This window comes from Trachypithecus francoisi, unplaced genomic scaffold (assembly GCF_009764315.1).
Source record: "Trachypithecus francoisi isolate TF-2019V2 unplaced genomic scaffold, Tfra_2.0 Lachesis_group10, whole genome shotgun sequence".
NCBI lineage: Eukaryota > Metazoa > Chordata > Mammalia > Primates > Cercopithecidae > Trachypithecus > Trachypithecus francoisi.
Genome location: NW_022681455.1, coordinates 46,295,198 through 46,314,226, shown reverse-complemented (window position 1 = coordinate 46,314,226; position 19,029 = coordinate 46,295,198). Strand labels below are relative to the sequence as shown.

Here is a 19,029-nt window from a genome sequence, read left to right as displayed (position 1 = left end):
CCAACAGCATGGATTATTTATACAGGGTTTGAAAATGCCTCTCAACAACCCCAAATACAACAGGCAGCAAATACCAGACTCAAGAAATTAGCAGTGACTCAATAGGATGCATTGTATGTTTGATGACTGGCACCATTGTTCTTCTTTTTTTTTTTTTTTTTTGAGATGGAGTCTCACTCTGTCACCCAAGCTGGAGTGCACTGGCCAGATCTCAGCTCACTGCAAGCTCCGCCTCCCGGGTTCACGCCATTCTCCTGCCTCAGCCTCCCGAGTAGCTGGGACTACAAGCGCCCGCCACCTCGCCCGGCTAGTTTTTTGTATTTTTTAGTAGAGACGGGGTTTCACCGTGTTAGCCAGGATGGTCTCGATCTCCTGACCTTGTGATCCGCCCGCCTCGGCCTCCCAAAGTGCTGGGATTACAGGCTTGAGCCACCGCACCCGGCCCCATTGTTCTTCTTTACCATCATAGATAATCAACATTTAACTGGGCTGCATATTTATTACACTTTTATATTTGTAAAACAGTTACCAAGTTTATTTTATATTGTCAAAACTTTACAGATCATACTATTAACTGCTTATCTCATGTACTGATGAATGGTTCTTGAGCCCAATTCTTCCCCTATCAAATATAATCTAGTCTGTACAACCTAGTTTCTTCATATTAATTTTGATTACTAGAAGGTACCAGCTAGCAAAAGCAGGATGACAGTTCTTCACAATAAATCCTTGGCTCTGAACAAACGTTAAACAGAGGGATTATTTCTGTGATGCAAATACTGGAGAAAAAAGTGGAGGTAGCACTAAGGCTATTCTGCCACTTAACATATGAATGGTGTGAAAGACCAAAAGATACTAAATTCTGTTTAAAATTTCTCAACTATTCTATAGCCTAAAACGTAAGATAAATATAAAAATCTCCATTCCTCATTCTGTCCCAATCAAATTGAGATTTGTATTTGGGTCATAAATTTTTCTGCAGCATTTGGATACCTCAGGTTACAACAAACATGAGAGAGTTAAAAGATAAAAGTTAATGAAATTAAATTATGATTTTTAACTTGTGAGTTAGGAGAAAGTAAACAAATATGACGTGCAAAAATAACCTTTCCTGAGATCTGTGTGTTTCAGGAATGTGGAAGCCTGGCCACAGTCCATCTCTGACCTCCTTCTATAGTAAGTCACATAATGTCCACACAACTACACACAAACACACTTGCACAGGCACACGCAAACAACCAAGTAATTTACATAAAGGCATTAAGCATAGATAGAGAGAAAAGCACTTGCCTCTCTTTTCTTCTGAATTTCTTATTAACAAAAATCTTCAAGATATAACCTTTAAGACTAACAGCTTAAGACGTAATGGTGACAACTCAGGCTTTTATCAAATGGTCTCAATTGTTTTTTTTAAATAGGTTTCCTTAAAATATTTCTTCATTTGCTATATCTTTTTTGTCTGCTCCAACTTTATTAACCAACACAGAGCATTTCCTACCTCAAGAGGGTACTTGAAATACAAACTAATTAAAGGTAAATATAAAAATATAGGAAACTTTTCCTCCCTAATATACAAAATTCACAAATTGCATAAAGATTTCTATTGTTTTCTTTACAAATATATAAATTTATTAGAAAAACATGCCTACTAAATTTTGGTATATTTTCATTTAAAGATGTATCACATCTTCATTGCAAAATAAAAGCAGAGGAAGTATTTTTCTCAAGCCATTTTTAGTATTTCTAGTTAGGGTTGATGTTACCTAATGATTTCCTACTAGAAGATGTGACCTAATGATTTACTAACAATGTTACTATGGTCAGGGTTATCTTATTAGCAAATGCACCAAAACAAAACACAAGGAAAACAATAGAATGATTTTAACATGCTTAGTCTAAGTTCTTTGTCTTTCAAAGTATTCTTTTTCATAGTTACAACACTATTCTTTGGATGTATTCTTAGTTTTGTGATTAATCAAAGACACTTTGTATAAGCCCTAACACTTGTCACCCAATTAAAGGATCATCATCATCTTCTTGTAGCTGAAGTCGAGAAAATGGACGAGGTACAGAAAGTCTATTCTGCATGATTATTATGAGGCATGTTAGTGTGGTTAACACCAAGAGTGAACCGATAACAATCGCGATGGCTTCTGGGAGATTAATGCACCACTGGTCAACTAACAAGCACTTAGTATGACCAAAAGTCCCATTATTGGGATGCGGTTTTAATCCCAGGATGTGGCACATCATTGGATAAATATCCACAATGTTAATTGTGCTATGCTTGTAGCCTTTGTGAAATGCAGGTCCGTGGGCAGCTAGAAATGGATGCATACTAGGCAAAGAATTATCATAACCATGGTCACCTACTGAAAAAGAACAAAACAACATCAGTAAATAAGATCAGACTTTTTAGGAAAAAATAACTTGTTTCTAGTATATACACATTCAATTCTTTCAGAAAGGGACCAGAAATAAAAATTTCTATTTCTTCAGCTCAGCTATGTTCCCTATTTCCCTCTCTCTTTCTCAAATACACACACACAAACACACACACATGCCCCTTTTCCCAATTGGTCATACCCTCAGACTTTACCACCACTTCTCAACCTGATGTACTTATCTTTCAGCCCTACTACCACTTACTTCACCTGGCAATCTCAGCACTGTTTGCAAAAGCTCGCTGCAAACAGTACTAGTTATAAAGACAGTGGTCAGGCTGAAGGTTCTGTGTAACTGGGAAGAGCAGAAGTGAGTAACGCCGGCAAATGGAGAAAAAGAAAATCTGCAGCCTAACCTATCTCAATTGTTACAGGAAGGATCTTGCATTGAATGTGTTGTCTAATCTGGTGACTCCATCCCAGTAAAAGTTAGACTTAAAGAAAAGTGTATGATAGTCCCTAATACCACTCCAATAATAAATTCCCAATTTTTAGCTTTAACAAATGTTGCCATTTAATGTACACCAGCTGTATTTAATAAGCTCCCACTTTCATATTACATATGGGTGACTGAGTGATGAGTATATTGATATTTGTTATATTATTCTTTGGTGGTATGTTTGAAATATTTTATTATAAAAAAATGACAAAAAGCAGAATATATAGAAAGATTTCAATATTAAAACATACACACACACACACACATACACACACATATATATATATGAAAAAAGATTGGATGGGGGGAAATGCCCACAATTAACATTTGCCTATAAATCTGTACTGAGGGATTATGGATAGTTTTTGTTCTCTTTCCTATGCTTTTCTATACTTGCAGTTTTCAACAATGAATATGCAACATAACACTGATATAAATAATATACAAACTTCATTGACCCTGAGTCTATCCTATGCTTGCCTGATACTTCTAAATTGCTATATATCAGAGAACTGCAAAGTACAGCCCATAGCGAAGGTCAGCCCTCCATCCTTTTTGTAACCAGAGTTTCACTGAAACACACCACTTCAGTTTGTTTACAGGTTGTCTATGGCTGCTTTCACACAATAAAGGCAGAGTTGAGTAGCTGAGACAGAGACCAGCTGGCCCACAAAGCCTAAAGTATTTTCTATCTGGCCCTTTACTAAAAAAGTTTGCTGACCCCTACTATAGGCCACAAAATTAGATGTTAAAAAAAGCATTTGAATTGAATATGAAATATGGATAAATAAGCTTCAGTTTGAGGCAAGAACTGTAACTCTCCCCTATACATTTTCTCTCCTATACATTTTTAAGGAGAGATTTTGATGTATCTGTTTTGTTCACTTGGTGGATTTTTTTGTCTGGTTACTTTCTGGTTCTTGCCCAGTGTTCTAAATAGCTGTAGCATTCAGGTAAATGATTTTGTCACTGGGGAAGACTTAGGATTACTCAGACAAATTTTTTTTAACACACACAAGAACAAGGATTAGCTAATCTCTCCCCTTTTACTGTCTTTTTACTTCTCTCTTTTATTTTGTATTAATCAAGAGAATGAATCCTGAAAATTACTGACAGTAATTGCAGTTTTGGAAAGAAAGTAGGACTATGCCTTCACTCTTAAATCTACTTTCTAATTTAAAGGTGAAATTGTGATTACTGTAAATTGCTATGAAATGAAAACCTGGGAATTATCTGGTTGAAAATTGAACTAATTCTTCTGCGTGAACTTCTTTAAATCGAAGTACCCTCTTAACATAACATTATCACAAGGCATGATTTGTTCCTACGATACAACAGAAATATCTCAACTAAATACTTACATTTTTGTGATGATTCATTTAGCACAATTGTCCAGCCTTCATTTGCAACCAAAATAATGGGCTGAATCCGATCATTATGTTGGTAATAGAATCTGTTAGGAATGTCTTCTTTGAGATAAACATTCATATAAGAGCTACAGTTTTTCAGTTTGTTGTAAACCTCTGTTCTATCTGAGAAAAAAAGGGAACAGCAAAGGAAACAAATTATGATTGATAAGGAAAAAATATGTCTAACTAGAATAACTGGAAGTAAATTATAGATAACGTCATCTATTAAATCACTTCTTAAAAAAACAGAGCAATAATAATGTGACAGTGTTGGGGACTGATACACACAAATACATACCTTTCTCAAACATTAACAAATCTGTTTCACTTTGTGGATTACCGTGGTGGACTTTTATAGAAAGGGGACATTTTTCAGGTGTATCTTCCTAAGTAAACATAAACTAATTACATGTTACTACTAACTACTAATTCTGTGATCAGTAGAAGAAAGGTACCTCACACTATCACCACTAAACATCACACACTAAAATCTAAGATGTTGAAGGATAAAAATTTCCTTTTTCCATTAGTGCAAATAATTAGATATATCAAAAGCAAAGAAATACTCACTTTGAAACTAAACCATAACCCATATAACTAAACCGTAAGCCAACTGCTCTAAACTTGTAAATAAGAGGAATAAAACATATAATCCCACTCTGAGTATATGGTTCTAAACTACAAAAAGCCAGAGCTTCATTCTTTTATACAACCCACCCCCCCTCAATCAATTGCCCCATTCAAATAATAGTATCCCTCAGCTGAATGTTTACTTACTTATTTTGGGAAGTATTGCAGCAACTGGGCTCAAATCTATAAGAGTGTAGTATGAATGATCGATGCAGACATCCAAGTTTATCAGTCTATCCTGAGAACACTGGGTCATCCCATGATCACTTGTAATGATCACATTAAGATTTTCCCACAGCCCTAACATCTTGAGTTTTTGGACTAAGTCACCGATAAGATCATCTATTTTTTTCAACACTCTGCTCATGTTTTCTTTATCTTCAGGTCCATACTTGTGGCCACTTGCATCTGGTTCTTCCCAATAGAGTGTTGCAAAGGTGACTGGTGGGTTCGAATTGTTTAGCCACATAGTAATATTATTTAGTCTTTCCTCAAATGACACTGAGGAGTTGTAATTCATAAAATAGGAAGAGGTGGTATTGTGAATGGGTACATCAGTACCAGGCCACATAGCAGCAGCACTTGATCTGTTTTCCTGAAGCTGATTGGTCACCCAAATAGGTACGGCCTCATTCCACCAAAAAGGATCCTTGTCATTAGAGTCAGAAAAATGTTTCTTTGTGACTGCGTCATACATGGAATTAGCCACAATGCCATGGCTTTCTTCATATAAGCCTGTCACAATACTGTAGTGGTTTGGAAATGTTTTTGTGATAAAAACATTTTTAACATGCTCTACCAAGACACCTTCTTTGATAAAATTCTGGAGATGAGGAAATTCATAGTTCTTCAGATAATCAGCTCTGAATCCATCAAAGGATACTAGTAGTAACTTAGGTGGCAAACTAGAGGAAGAGTCACTTCTACAACCAGTAATAAGTCCAGAAAACAAAAGTATTACTAATAACTTCATAATGAACACGTTGAAAGACAGCAATCAGGGTTCCTAAAATGTAAAAACACAATTCATAAGTAGCAATGCTATTTCATTTGGGTTAAGTTTTAGAATTTTAGCCCACAGGAGGAGAGAACCAATATTTATATGCCAGCTTTACCTATATTAACTTAAATAATGCCATTTATTTAAAAATAAAGCTAAACTTGGAAAAAATAAATATTGTCTTGTCCAGTTTCCTGTTTATATATATGCCCTACTCTATCCTTTATATGGACCATTTTTATACTCCACATCAATACTCCTCCTAGGCTGTCATGCGCATTTGCTGCATTAGAAATTCTTCTAAAGGCTTAATAAAAATAGGTGCAGACACTAAAATGATTCTTTTATATAACATAAAGTTAATGCCAAGCTTTCAGAGGCTCCAGAGATGATGATTACTTTTCCAGTTTAATAAATTATATAGTTTCTTTAACCCACAGAAATAATTGGTGGAAATTCTACCATATTGGCTTATTGCCAGTTCTTGTGGAAAACATTGCTATAAAAAAGGGGGGGATAAGAAATAAATGCTATTGAGAAAAAAGCCCCCCATCAGTCTGTACGTGTCCCAATAGTCACATGAAGTTGATTAACAAACATACAAAGCCTACAGGGACATGGATGCTCCAGTAACTTATGAGGAAATCCAATAGCTATTGAAATGAATTTTATTACCACGTCCCTCTTAAATGTTCTTTTTGTGATCAACAACTATTTTCACTAATAGTTTCCCTAGGCTTAAAGCTATCTCTGATTCTTTGTTCTTTTTTTAAAAGCAATTCACTGATGACAAAAACAGCTTTTCCCTAATAAATCTCCCTGCCTTCGGTCTCTATCTTCTTTGGCCTCTAAGAAAATAGGACATGTGATTTAGGCAGAATGATTCATTTTAGATGGACAGGATGCCTCTTCCATTGTAACAAGAGAGAAGGAGCAAAGGTAGGGGAGTTGACAGGTTTGAGGGCTAGAGGTGAAGAGAGTTGCCAGGGGTAGGGTCAATTATTGAGAGGGAGTAGAGTGGTAAAAGGTTCAGAGGTTTGAGGAACAGAAAAAATATCTGAAATAGTTAATGTGGAGGATGGGAGAAAGTGTGAGGAAACAGTAGAACTGGAGTCAATGTTGACAGCTGTCATGAATTTTCATAGTGACATGGTTGACTGGTTTTCTCTAGCAACTCAGTAAACCTGGCACAGGCATGAACAAAACAGGCAGCTGATCCTCCCTGGATTTGAGATTCTGCCAGAAACTGAAGGAAGATAAAGGAAGTTGAAGATGCTAACTAAAGAGCAGCTGAAATTTGGGCTGCAGCATCTAAGCTGAAACTGACAGATGTGAGAAGCAGAGAAGTTTTTCAACTAGAGGTTCTGGTGAAGTCAAAGAACTAATTAAGATTAGTTAAGAGTAGGCTGGGCGCGGTGGCTCAAGCCTGTAATCCCAGCACTTTGGGAGGCCGAGGCGGGCGGATCACAAGGTCAGCAGATCGAGACCATCCTGGCTAACACGGTGAAACCCCGTCTCTACTAAAAAATACAAAAAACTAGCCGGGCGAGGTGGCGGGCGCCTGTAGTCCCAGCTACTCGGGAGGCTGAGGCAGGAGAATGGCATGAACCCGGGAGGTGGAGCTTGCAGTGAGCTGAGATCTGGCCAGTGCACTCCAGCTTGGGTGACAGAGCGAGACTCCGTCTCAAAAAAAAAAAAAAAAAAAAAGAGATTAGTTAAGAGTAACTTTCAGTGAAAGTTACAAAGATCTGGGATTGCAGTTATAATGCAACAAGTGAATGCATTATTTCAGATTAAGAAGATCCTGAACATGGTAATGTGTATGCATGCTGAGGTCCCAGGTATGAAGAGCAGCAAGTTAACTAATATGATTATGAAGTTCAGGAGTCATGTATTGTGTATTCTCTCAAGTAGACTGGAAATACTTTCTCTCTTTCTTTCAAACATGCCACCTGGAGGATCTGTGTACTTGTGGTCAAATACTTACTGACAGAGGCTGTGATCCTCTTAAAAACTGACTTAAAATTAGAAAGACCAAAGGCACAGAATCTGATTTATGAGGATCTTGGGGTCTAGAAAATCTCTACTGTTTCAATCCGAGACAGGTTGCCTTCTGAATATGGTGCATGGAACATTTGTTCCTGGTGCTCCCCAATAACCAAAAACAATGCAGAGTAACAAAACCACCTCTCCAAAGGACAGAGTAACAAATCTAATAAGGGGTAGAGGAGGCATATGGGTATTTCCACAGACACAGCCCTAGTCATATCTCAGCAATTTCAGCTATCAAGAAACTAGACAATGGTATTTCCCCTTTCATTCAGTATTTTATGCCCCCAACACAGTGTTTATGTGTGACTTAACTCCTCCCTCAGAGAGTTTTAACTGGGTTCAATCAGATGACAATGTCATGTGGGTTGCTACAATTTTAGAACTTGTGTCAAGGGCATGCAGGTCTCCATGAAAGCTTGGATTGAGTAGATTCCCTGGTTTCTCTGAGTATAGTTCCCCATATCCAAATATTTCTTTACAACAACAGAGACTTTTAAATCAGCAAATAGGTGGCACAGTATCTTCTCTCAGGGAAAACATACTCATAAATTTACTTTTTGAAAAACACTATTTACTTCTCTGGCTCTTTCCCTGTGTAACTATTTTATATTCCCAACCAGTCCTATCCCATCGCACAGCTGTTCTGCTGCCAAATCCAATCTGATATGTGTCAGATGGAATGCATTCTCTATACCTCCACATCTTTTCCCCCTTCCTTAGTTACCAATCCTTTAAAATAGCTTCAGCATTCTCTAGTCACAAAGAGATCCCCTGAGTATATGATCAGTTGCCAGTCTAGTCAATTCTATCTTCACATCATCTAATACAGCACATCAGACATAAGAATCACTGAAGGAAGCTTGTTAAAAGTGCAGCTGTCAAATCACTATAACTAGGAGATTCTGATTCAGTCAGCCCACAGTAGAGGCCAGAAACCTGCATTTGAAACAAACATTTTTAACAGCTACCCACTCATCCATCTCTACTACTGCTATATTTCTTTAGACCTCAATATCTCTTGTCCAGAGCACTTTTGTCTCTTAATTCACCTTTCTACCTCAACCACCTTCCACTTTCTCACCTCACATCTACTGCCAACTCAGTTTCCCTGGGCACAGCTCTGTTCGTGTTCCCTTAATTAAAAATACATTCAAAAGATCCCCCTGCCTATACAAAAAGCCCAAATGCCTGAGTGTCACATTCAAGTCCCTCCAATATCCAGACCCAACTTGCATGCAAATTACTGTGAAATAAATACAGAAATAACTGCCAACTTGAATTTCCATTCACCATATTTCATTGTCACGATCTTTCTGAAATGTATTACAACATGTAAAGTATAACCATCATTCATCTTGGTGGTCTATAATAGCTCTTCAGTATTAGTTTGCATTTCCGGAATATCCTAAAATGAGTTCCTACATATGAAGGCTGGCTCAGCAGACACCTGGGTCATTTTGTAAAAAATCATTCAACAAATATCTACTATCACTAATTCCATAACACAAAAGTATATGTATGTGCCATGTATTAGGGAACAAAGAACTTATACTTTTCAAATATATAACAATCAAAGCAGGAGCATAAATAACAAAAATAATAAATCAGGCTGTCATCTGGAAAAAGAAAGACAGGCTTTACACTTTAATCAATTTTGTTCTACAACACCAAATAACAGAATAGACTTAAATCAGCAAATAGGTGGCACAGTATCTTCTCACAGGGAAAAATACTCATAAATTTATGAGTACATATTTGTAACAGTGTGTTTGAGATTCATACACCATGATGTATTATTTTTAACGCTAAGCTGTTAGAGAAATTACTAAAAATGGAATATTGTAGTATGTCTAAAAATTTTCCAGTAGATTTACCTCTAAGAGCAGAGGGGTGCCAAGACAATTCAACAAATGGTACAGGGACAACTGGATATCCACATGCAAAAGAACAAATTGGAGCCCTGCCTCATACCATACACAAAAATTCATTCAAAGTAGATCACAGACCTTGGTTAAGAGCTAAAACTGTAAAACCCTTAAAAGAAAATACAGGAGTAAATGTAGGAGTAACTTTTTGTAACCCTGGGTTCTTAGATACCACACCAAGAGCACAAGTGACCAAAAAAGAGAAATAAACTGGACTTCAAAATTAAAAAGTCTCGTGCTTTAAATGATACCATCAAGAAAGTGAAAAGGCAACACAGAGAATGGAAGAAAATATTTGCAAATCATATATCTGAAGAGATTTGTATCTAGACTATACAAAGAATTGCTACAACTCAATAATAAAAAGTCGGATAATCTAATTAAAAAATGAGCATGATCTGAAAAATATATTTCTCATATCTTTTATTGACAAATTAGCACATGAAAAGATGCTCAACAGCATTAGTCATCAGAGAAATGCAATCAAACCCACAATAAGATACCACTTCACACCCAGAAGGATGAGTAAATAAAAGAGATAACAAGTGTTGATAGAGAAAATGAAACTGTTATAAACTGCTACAGGAAATGTAAAATGGCACAGCCACTTTGGAAAATATTCTGGCAGTCTTCAAAGGGTTAAAAATAGGACTACCATATAACCCAGCAATTCTACTATTAGGCATGTGCCCAAGAGAAATAAAAACATATGTCCACGCAAAAACATACATAAATGTTCACAGCAGCATTATTTGTAAGACTCAAGAAGTAGAAACATCTCAACGTGCACTAACTTATGACTAGATAAATAAAATGTGATATATCCATATAATAAAATATTATTTGACAAAAAAAAGGAAGTGCTGACACATTTTACAACCTGGATAAATATGCTAAATGTAAGAACGCAGTCACAAAAAATCACTTACTGTATGATTCCATTTAGATAAAATGTCTAGAATTGGCAAATCTACAGAGACTAAAAGTAACTACAGTAACTATCTAGGGCTAGGGGTTGGGGGGGAAATGGGTAGTAAATGCCAGTAGGTATAAAGTTTATTTTGGGGGTTATGAAAATGTTTTCAAATTGATTGTGATGACAGTTGCACAATTCCATAAAGCTGTACTCTTTAAAAAATGAGTGAATTGAATGGTATGTGATTTATATCTCAATAAAACTGTTATTTTTTTTAAAAGAGCAGAGGGAAGTGAATTTGTAATCTTAAATGTCCCGCCACAAAACAGGAAACATCTTTCATCTCATTTTACCTCAAAAAAAAGTGAATTTTATACTCCGTAATACAGACTTGAGTGTTTTAATGTGAAAGCTTTATACCACTTCCCACGTGCAAAACAGACCAAAAACCTGTGTCCATCCTCCCCAATGAAATACTAATCAAAATGCTTCTTCCTCAAATCTTGAGTTAAAAGGATGCTCCAGGAACACATGCTGTTAATCCTGTGGCTCAGTAATCCCTCAGCACACTGCTGGCATCCAAGCGTCCCAGTCCTTGTTCTCAGGATTAGGATTATAGACAAAGTGCAAAGACTATAGACTGAAGTCAGAAGGGTCCCAGAACCTGAGCTCACAACTAGTAGATGGGTGATCTTGGGTAGATCAAACTTTTTCTGGCTTCCGTTTCCTTGTGTATAAAATGAGGATGTGTAAAGGTTACAGAATAGGCCCTCAAAATTAGTTTCCCTTTATCATTCTAGTTACAAAGCTGTTGGGTGGGTGGGGGGGAAACCAAGTCTGTACTATGACAGGCAGAATATTATTGTGAAACTATAAAATACACTAGGAAAGATTTAGTCTCATCTCCTCGCATATGATGACCTTTCATATGACTTTGTATATGATGAAGCTAAAGTCCAGTGATTGGCTGGGCTCAGAAAGCAATGTTGCTTTACTGTGTTCTTACTAATTTCATGTCCTCAATAAGTTTACAAGTCCAGTAATAGCAAGTTAACAAATCTGGTAATAATCTCCAAACTATTAACAGAACTCTTCTTTTATTAGCAGTGCTGGATCCATGTCTACCACATTCTGTCTCATTCTAACGGTGTTAAGCTACAGACAAACCAACAATGAGAAGTTCTCAAGCAGTTTCCAAGGAATGAAAATAAAGTTTGCAGGGAATGAAACTGTTATATTACAAAATATTGAAAGAAATTCTGTAATTGTTCACATCCAAAAGATGTCAAAGAGAAGAAAAAGAGCGGACCTCTCTGGACTGCAACCAAATATCCCCAAAACAACTGGAAGTATGAGTTAGTCTTCAATTCAGGGAACAAACTACCTTCTAACTTCTCTGGGAAGACGTTCTTGCATGGATGGAATGCAGTCAACTCTCACTGGGGCATTCTTAGCCCATGTGAAGCCAAGAGAGGATAAACCGTTACAGGATATGGTGAAAGATATTTGTCACCATTAGCATGCCATCTGCTCTGTAATACAATGAAACTCTCATACACCTTTAAAAACTTTATTCTATGTCTATAAATAAGACCGTTACTTTTAGATTATTATCAGTTGCTTTCTTATAGTCTAAGGAAAAACATATACTCCCTAAAAAAATTCCTTGGTCTTAAAGATCGTAGGATTCTAAATTATTCTCCAATTCTGTAAAACACACAGAAATTTCTAGCATACACAAAATTTTCTAGCATCTTCAAAACACACGTATCTTACTTTCTACATAGTAAAATACCTCCCTTCATTACGCCTTGTCGTTTCATCAAAATTTATTCCATATTATATCCTGCAACTAATCTAAGTGGAGGTGGGGGGAAGATGTACAAACAAGTGCTGCAGGCCTCTTAATTTCCTTAAAATAGCTTGAAACAATATCGGGGGGGGGCGGGGGGAAGGAGAAATAAAAGATCTTAATACTGAAACCAGCAGCTGATATTTCACAGTAGTTGGCAAATCTTCCCTTCAGACTTGAGTCCACCAGATTGCCTGATTAAGCAAAGCCCTTCTGGAATCAGATCTGGTGTAAAGCTGAATCCGCCTGTCACTAGTTGTACAATCTTGGTTGGACGCGTCCCTTCACTTCTCTGAGCCTGACTTTCGTCATCTGTAAAATGGGAATGCTATGATCTCATAGGGTGGTTGTGACAAGAAAAGGAAGCATTGTTTTTAGTCCTTACGTGCTTTTAATCCAGCCCTTTAAAAAGGCACTTAAATGTACCTTTTATTGTTTGGTTGGCTTGTTTTCTAGGAAATTAGTTCTTAAATATATCTATAATTAACATAAACTCTAATCTAATATTCCCCAGACAGACGGATGTCGATGCCATGGGTGGTTCTACTTCAAAACCAAAAGCTTGGCGACCCCTCCCCAGCTCCCCTCATTTTCACCCCAGACCCACCTCAGGTTCCTCCACTACCGTTCAGCTGACTTCCCTCCCTTCACACTTACCACCACAGGTTTCCTTCCCCAGTTCCACAACCACCTGCTAAATTTTCTTTCCTCTTCCCTTACTGGCCTCCGCCTCGGCCCGCCACCTCCCTGGCTCTTTCAGTCTCTTCGTGGACGTCCCCGCCGCGCCCCAGGGGACGTCCGTGTAGTGGGGGAGAATGGGTCAGAGGGTATCGTCTCACCATCTCTATTTTCAAAGCCCCTAGTGGACTGGGGAGGGGGTGACATTGCCCCACAGAACGCCGAGCGCGCGAGGCGCGTACTCACCAGCCGCCGCCGCCGCTTCTTTCCAACGCGCGGAACTCAGCGCTCGCGGCACCTGGCACTCGTGGGAAGTTGCGGGGAAGGGGGACCTGAAGGAAGAGGGGCGAGGCCGAGCTCTTCCTGAGGCGCCTGCGCAGTGGCGGGCACCGCGCCGCGGGGCACAGCCCCAACCTCCCTATCTGCGCTGCTCGCGGCGCTCCGAATGTGCGCAGCTGCCAGGCGAGCGTCTACGGCGCCAGCTTGGGACTGGCTGGGACAGGGCAGCAGAGTCTGAGACACGTCCTTGGATTGGATGCTAGAGCCAGAGTTGAATGTAACTTTCTTTCCGATTGGTTAGACAGGTTCTTGGAGGGGTCGAATTGGACCTAACAGTAGAGAGGTTCATTACACTCTCCTACCACGCCCTTTTCTTATCATCCTAGATCTGGATGCCTTTCAGGGAACCTGAAAACCAGCGAGTCCGGGAAAGGCCTCTGGCAATTCCTAAGCCGATGGCCTTCTGCCACTTAATGTGCACCTGGCAGTTTAGGTGACCGCGGAGAAAGCAACATTGGCTGCACCAACGTCCGGCACAAGTCTAGAGAGGCTTCAGCCAGATCCAGTTGAATGGAGGCTTCAACTGATCCATTATTCAGTTGGGATAAATGAAACGTGGATCTACCATAGAAATCTGTCCGTCTTACTGGATAAGCGAGCACCTTTACAGGGAAAGTTGGGTAATAGTTTAGAAGTAAGGTTAAAAGCAGCACAGTTCCTGCTGCAGGGAGCCAGTAATGAGTTACAGCTGAGAAATGGGTGCTTTGACAGACGCGTATGTGGGATTGTGCTCCTGCTTTTAATGGAAAGATTATTCAATAGAATAATGTAACTAAACTTTCCAACATAAAAAGCAATTACCAAACAGAAGTAGAATTATTCGCTAATAGTTGGGTTGTCCAGGCACACTTGGCAATGAGAGAATAGCATCTTTTTTCTCTTTTAAATCTATAGTGCCAAACAGAACTTGGTATAGAAGTACTTACTAAATCATTATTGAATTTAATGGAATATTTAAAGGTGCATCAGGTTCACTGTCCCCCGTGTTAAAATGCAGGCTCCAGGAGGTATTTTCTTTCTTGTTCACTACTGTATCTCCAGCTCAAATAAAAAGTACAAATAAATTAAGAATATTAATGACATGTGATATCCTCAAGTGTTAAGCATTTAATAGCTGTAAGTCCAGTACCTGGATTAGTAAACTGCAGTAGTGAACCTCAGATAAAAAATTCTGAAGTTGGTCCCCTTGGTCTGAACTTTACAGTATAGCTGTTACCAACAATCTGGAAGCAGCCATGGAGATGATCTGGCTATAGATGTATTCCGTTAGATTATTAGTTTGTGCCTAGATAAATTAACTCCAGTTTTAAGCCTCAGGTTGGCCTGTGCATTGGTGAATATGGGCATCTTAGATCCATGGGCTTTCAGAGCTGGAGGGGATGGTAATGGGTATGTAGCTGAATCCCTAGAACCTGAAGACCCTAGAATCTGGTTTGAAGACTCACTCTGTCACTCACCAGCAGAGCAATCATGGGCCAGTGTCTCAACCTATTTGAGCTTTCATTTCCTTATCTGCAAAATGGGTCTTGTTACAATACCAACCTCTTACTATCAAATGAATGAGATAAAGCAAGTAAAGTATTCAGCACAGTATCTGACACATGTTGTGTTGGGGATTATTATCCTTGTGACCAAAAAAATACCCCAATTTGAACAATAGTCAGGGTAAGGCCAAGTTTTGGGAGAATTTAGGTAATGTCCAATTACATGAAATTTAAGTTTAGCAGAACTTAAATTTTGTGGCATTTGGGGGTCTTGTGCATATCGTGTTTGTTCATTCAGTAGGTGCATATGTGCTTAAAGGGTGGACAAAACTGTATGCCATCTAGGTCAGATGTGTGGTGAAGATAGCAGCTGGATGGGCATCAGGAGAGAAAAATTTTCTTTATCCACTGCTACTGCCTGTGTGGCTGGGTTAAATTAGGGCGTCTCATGCCGCCGGGGCTCTTGCTCTGTAAGATAAAGTGGTCAGGAACAGAGGGACAAAATAACACATAAAGACCTTTGGCTCTAAACTTTTGTTTACTCTATATATTTACTATTTCAACCACAACCAAAATCCTGTTATAGTAAGGATATTTATCATCTTGTGGAACAAGAAGTCCAGAGGTAAGGCAGACTTCAGGACTGGTTGAGTTAGCAACTCAGCGATATCATAATGTACTCAGTTCTTTGCAGCTTTACACTTGGCTTTTAACAGAGTTGCCTTCTGGTTCCTTTAGTGGGAAATATAACTACCAGCAGCAACAAGAACCATGTAATTCATTTTGAACTTCCACTGGGTGATAGAAATGACGTCTAGATTTCTTCTGTCTCTTAGAAGTCTTCAGCAACCATCTCCTTCAATCACTTTGGACAGAACTGTGTCACATATCCAAATCTAAGCCAGCAAAGAACATGGTTACCTGTAGACCAATGCAGTCCACATCTTAAACTGAGGTCTCACCCAAACTTTGCTTTTTTTCTCAATGGAAATGAGGTGGAATGTGTGCTGGGAAGTCAGCCACAAAGTTCACTATAGTTTCATTGTAGGAATTTAATGATAATAAAAGAAAATATAATAGTAACATAAATTTCTTATTTACAATGTGATTTTTAGACATAAGCATTGTTTTATTTAGGTAGGCAAAATAATATTCATTTATAATGTTCTTTCAGCTCAGCTTTTGCAAAGGGAATTTTACATAAATTTTGGAAATATAGAGAGCCTTTAAACCCATTTTATGTATAATCATTGTTTTATTTAGGTAGGCAAAATAATGTTCACTTATAATGTTCTTTCAGCTCAGCTTTTGCAAAGGGAATTTTACATAAAGTTTGGAAATATAGAGAGCCTTTAAACCCATTGTATGTTAGAGATTGAAATGAACTAGAGGCAATAGTCTAAACTTATTATTTACGAATGAATATACCCCACAGAGAAATGACTGAGCAAACATACAGTTAGATAGAAGAAATATATTCTAATGTCTGATAGCAGAGTAGGGAGACTATAGTTAAATGTATTTTATATTTCAAAGTAGCTAGAAGACAGGACTTGAAAGTTCCTATCGGCCAGGCGCAGTGGCTCAGGCCTGTAATCCCAGCACTTTGGGAGGCCGAAACGGGTGGATCACGAGGTCAGGAGATCGAGACCATCCTGGCTAACACGGTGAAACCCCGTCTCTACTAAAAAAAACCAAAAACCTAGCCGCGCGAGGTGGCAGGCGCCTGTAGTCCCAGCTACTCCGGAGGCTGAGGCAGGAGAATGGCGTAAACCCGGGAGGCGGAGCTTGCAGTGAGCTGAGATCCGGCCACTGCACCACTGCACTCCAGCCCGGGCGACAGAGCGAGACTCCGTCTCAAAAAAAAAAAAAGAAAGAAAGTTCCTATCACATAGAAATGATAAATACTTGAGGTAATGGATACCCTAAATACCCTGACTTGATTGTTTCACATTCAATGCATGTAACAAAGTATCACATCTGCCCTATAAATGTATTTAGAATTATTATTTATCAATAAAAAAATTCACTGAAACTAAGTACAACTAGAGTATTTGCCTTTATGGGGCAATGTCAGATTTAGAAGCAGCATGTCAAAGGCAGTTTCTTTTTCTCCCATGAACTACACTTAAGACTGAATATTTATTCATTAACACAAAATATTTTTAAAATCTTATCCTGTTTTCAAAATTAAAGACATAGCTCTCTTTATTTCTCTTCTATACTCCTAATTGTGATGTATAACTCATTGCTGGCAGGAGTATGTCAGAAGTTAGAAGTTACAGGAAAAAGGTTTCAGAGCAAAAGCCACACCCTGCCCAAAGAAAAACAATTCCTGTCCACTGCTCAGTTCTAATTAAACAACGCAACTGAAACTAAATAACTGAATTTCAAGGAGAGTATTTAAGGTTCACTTTTTAATATAAATTAGATGTTAAAGTAATAATACAGATTTTATCTTAAATGTAACAGGGGAAAAGGACCTTATGAATCATTGCATTTTAGTGATTTTGAAAGTTCCTTTGGTGAAAACTTTTTACCTACTCCATTTTCAGTAAGATTATTTTGGAATAATCTCAATCAAGTTAAGATTGTAAAATATTTTTAAGTGCTCCTTTAAAAAATGATTCTGTATTAACCACCATGAACTATTGTGTTAGACCCTTCACTCTGAAGGAATTTTTCCAAATATTTAATAAAGCTGTGAAAGAATCAGTATGAATTCTTTTGAGGCTTTCCTATGTGGAGAGCAATGTGCTCAATTTTTCAAAAGATACAAAAATAAGTAAGATTCATTCCCTGTCCTCAAGATGCTTCTAATCTAGGAAAGCGAATGGAGAGGACATTACTCTGTTGCTTTTGCCTGCCCAGCATTTATTCCTCCTCCTTCTGGCGATTCCTCCAGGAGACCAACCCACTTTCATTCTTTGACAGTGGGAGTCAGATGGGGCTGATCATAATTCCGCTCATCTGCAGGGCAGACTCCTAAGGTGCCAGCTATCTTGGTTTGTCCCGAATTCAAGAGGTTTTTTAAATCCTAAAATCAGAAAAGCAACAAGCAAATCGGGGTGAGTTGGTAACCCTAACCCTGACTCAAGCTTGGCCTTTTGGAGCCCATTTTAATCCATTAACTACATGAATTAGTTCAGTGATGGGGACATGCCTCAGACCAGGCCATAAAGACTAAATTCTGAAACTTTCGTTGAAACAATTGGGAAAGAGTCAGTGTTTCAGCAACAATTGCTAAATAGGTAGAGTATAAGCTTACCTATTTAGCAATTGTTGATACTCTCTTTAGCAATCACTGGAGCTGCTGGTGGCCATCATTGTCACTGTAAAGGGAAAGTCTACCTGAGAATGAAGGCAACACAGAAGAAAGCACAGCCAAGAGCTGGAGTCCGACACGTGATGACATTGAGCACGTTCGTGCAAGTTTCCCTGAAGCTCCATCCTTGGACTTCTCACTTTACATGACTCAGTAAATTATCTTTTTGTTTAAACCAGTTTTAATTGGGTTTCTACTACTTGTGTCTAAATAAGGGCTCAGAAGAGGGACCATGTGTTTACACTATACCATCAAGTGAGGTAAATGCTATAAAAGAGTCCCAAAAGGAGAAGAGGTTAAACCATGCAGAAGTTAAATTCAGCTGCAAGAAGTCAGGAAATGGATTCAGGATGAGCTGGTGTTTGATTAATTCTTGCAGATTAGCCTGGTGTAAGTAGTTTCCTATGACTGCTTTAACTAGCACAAACTTAGTGACTTGACCAACCCAAATTTCTTACTTGCAGTTCTGGAGGTCAGAAGTTGAGAATGGGTCAGCAGGGCTACATTCCTTCTGGAGATCTTGAAGAGAATTCATT

The 19,029-nt window shown here is 38.3% G+C and overlaps 1 protein-coding gene across 2 annotated transcripts; it reads right to left on the bottom strand.

Moving 5' to 3' along the window:
* Positions 1 to 930: 930 nt before the first annotated feature.
* On the bottom strand, positions 931 to 13,837 carry ENPP4 (ectonucleotide pyrophosphatase/phosphodiesterase 4). 2 transcript variants are annotated; one of them, XM_033217367.1, is made up of 4 exons: positions 13,592 to 13,837; positions 5,070 to 5,928; positions 4,245 to 4,415; positions 931 to 2,372 (listed from the first exon to the last, which is right to left on the bottom strand). In XM_033217367.1, the coding sequence occupies exons 2-4, from the start codon at positions 5,893 to 5,895 to the stop codon at positions 2,008 to 2,010; spliced, it is 1,362 nt and encodes a 453-aa protein (XP_033073258.1). In that variant the 5' UTR covers positions 5,896 to 5,928; positions 13,592 to 13,837; the 3' UTR covers positions 931 to 2,007. The 2 variants fall into 2 exon arrangements, with proteins under 2 accessions (XP_033073258.1, XP_033073259.1); XM_033217368.1 differs by having other exon boundaries at positions 931 to 2,369.
* Positions 13,838 to 19,029: the final 5,192 nt, after the last annotated feature.

What these genes read in the sequence shown, in the direction of transcription:
- ENPP4 (XM_033217367.1), bottom strand. Translation starts at nt 5,895, where the DNA reads ATGAAGTTATTAGTAATACTTTTGTTTTCTGGACTTATTACTGGTTGT. An exon ending in TGCAATACTTCCCAAAATAA is followed by an intron (nt 4,416 to 5,069) that starts GTAAGTAAACAT and finishes TTTTTTTCTCAG; the next exon opens with ATAGAACAGAGGTTTACAAC. An exon ending in AAATGAATCATCACAAAAAT is followed by an intron (nt 2,373 to 4,244) that starts GTAAGTATTTAG and finishes GTTCTTTTTCAG; the next exon opens with TAGGTGACCATGGTTATGAT.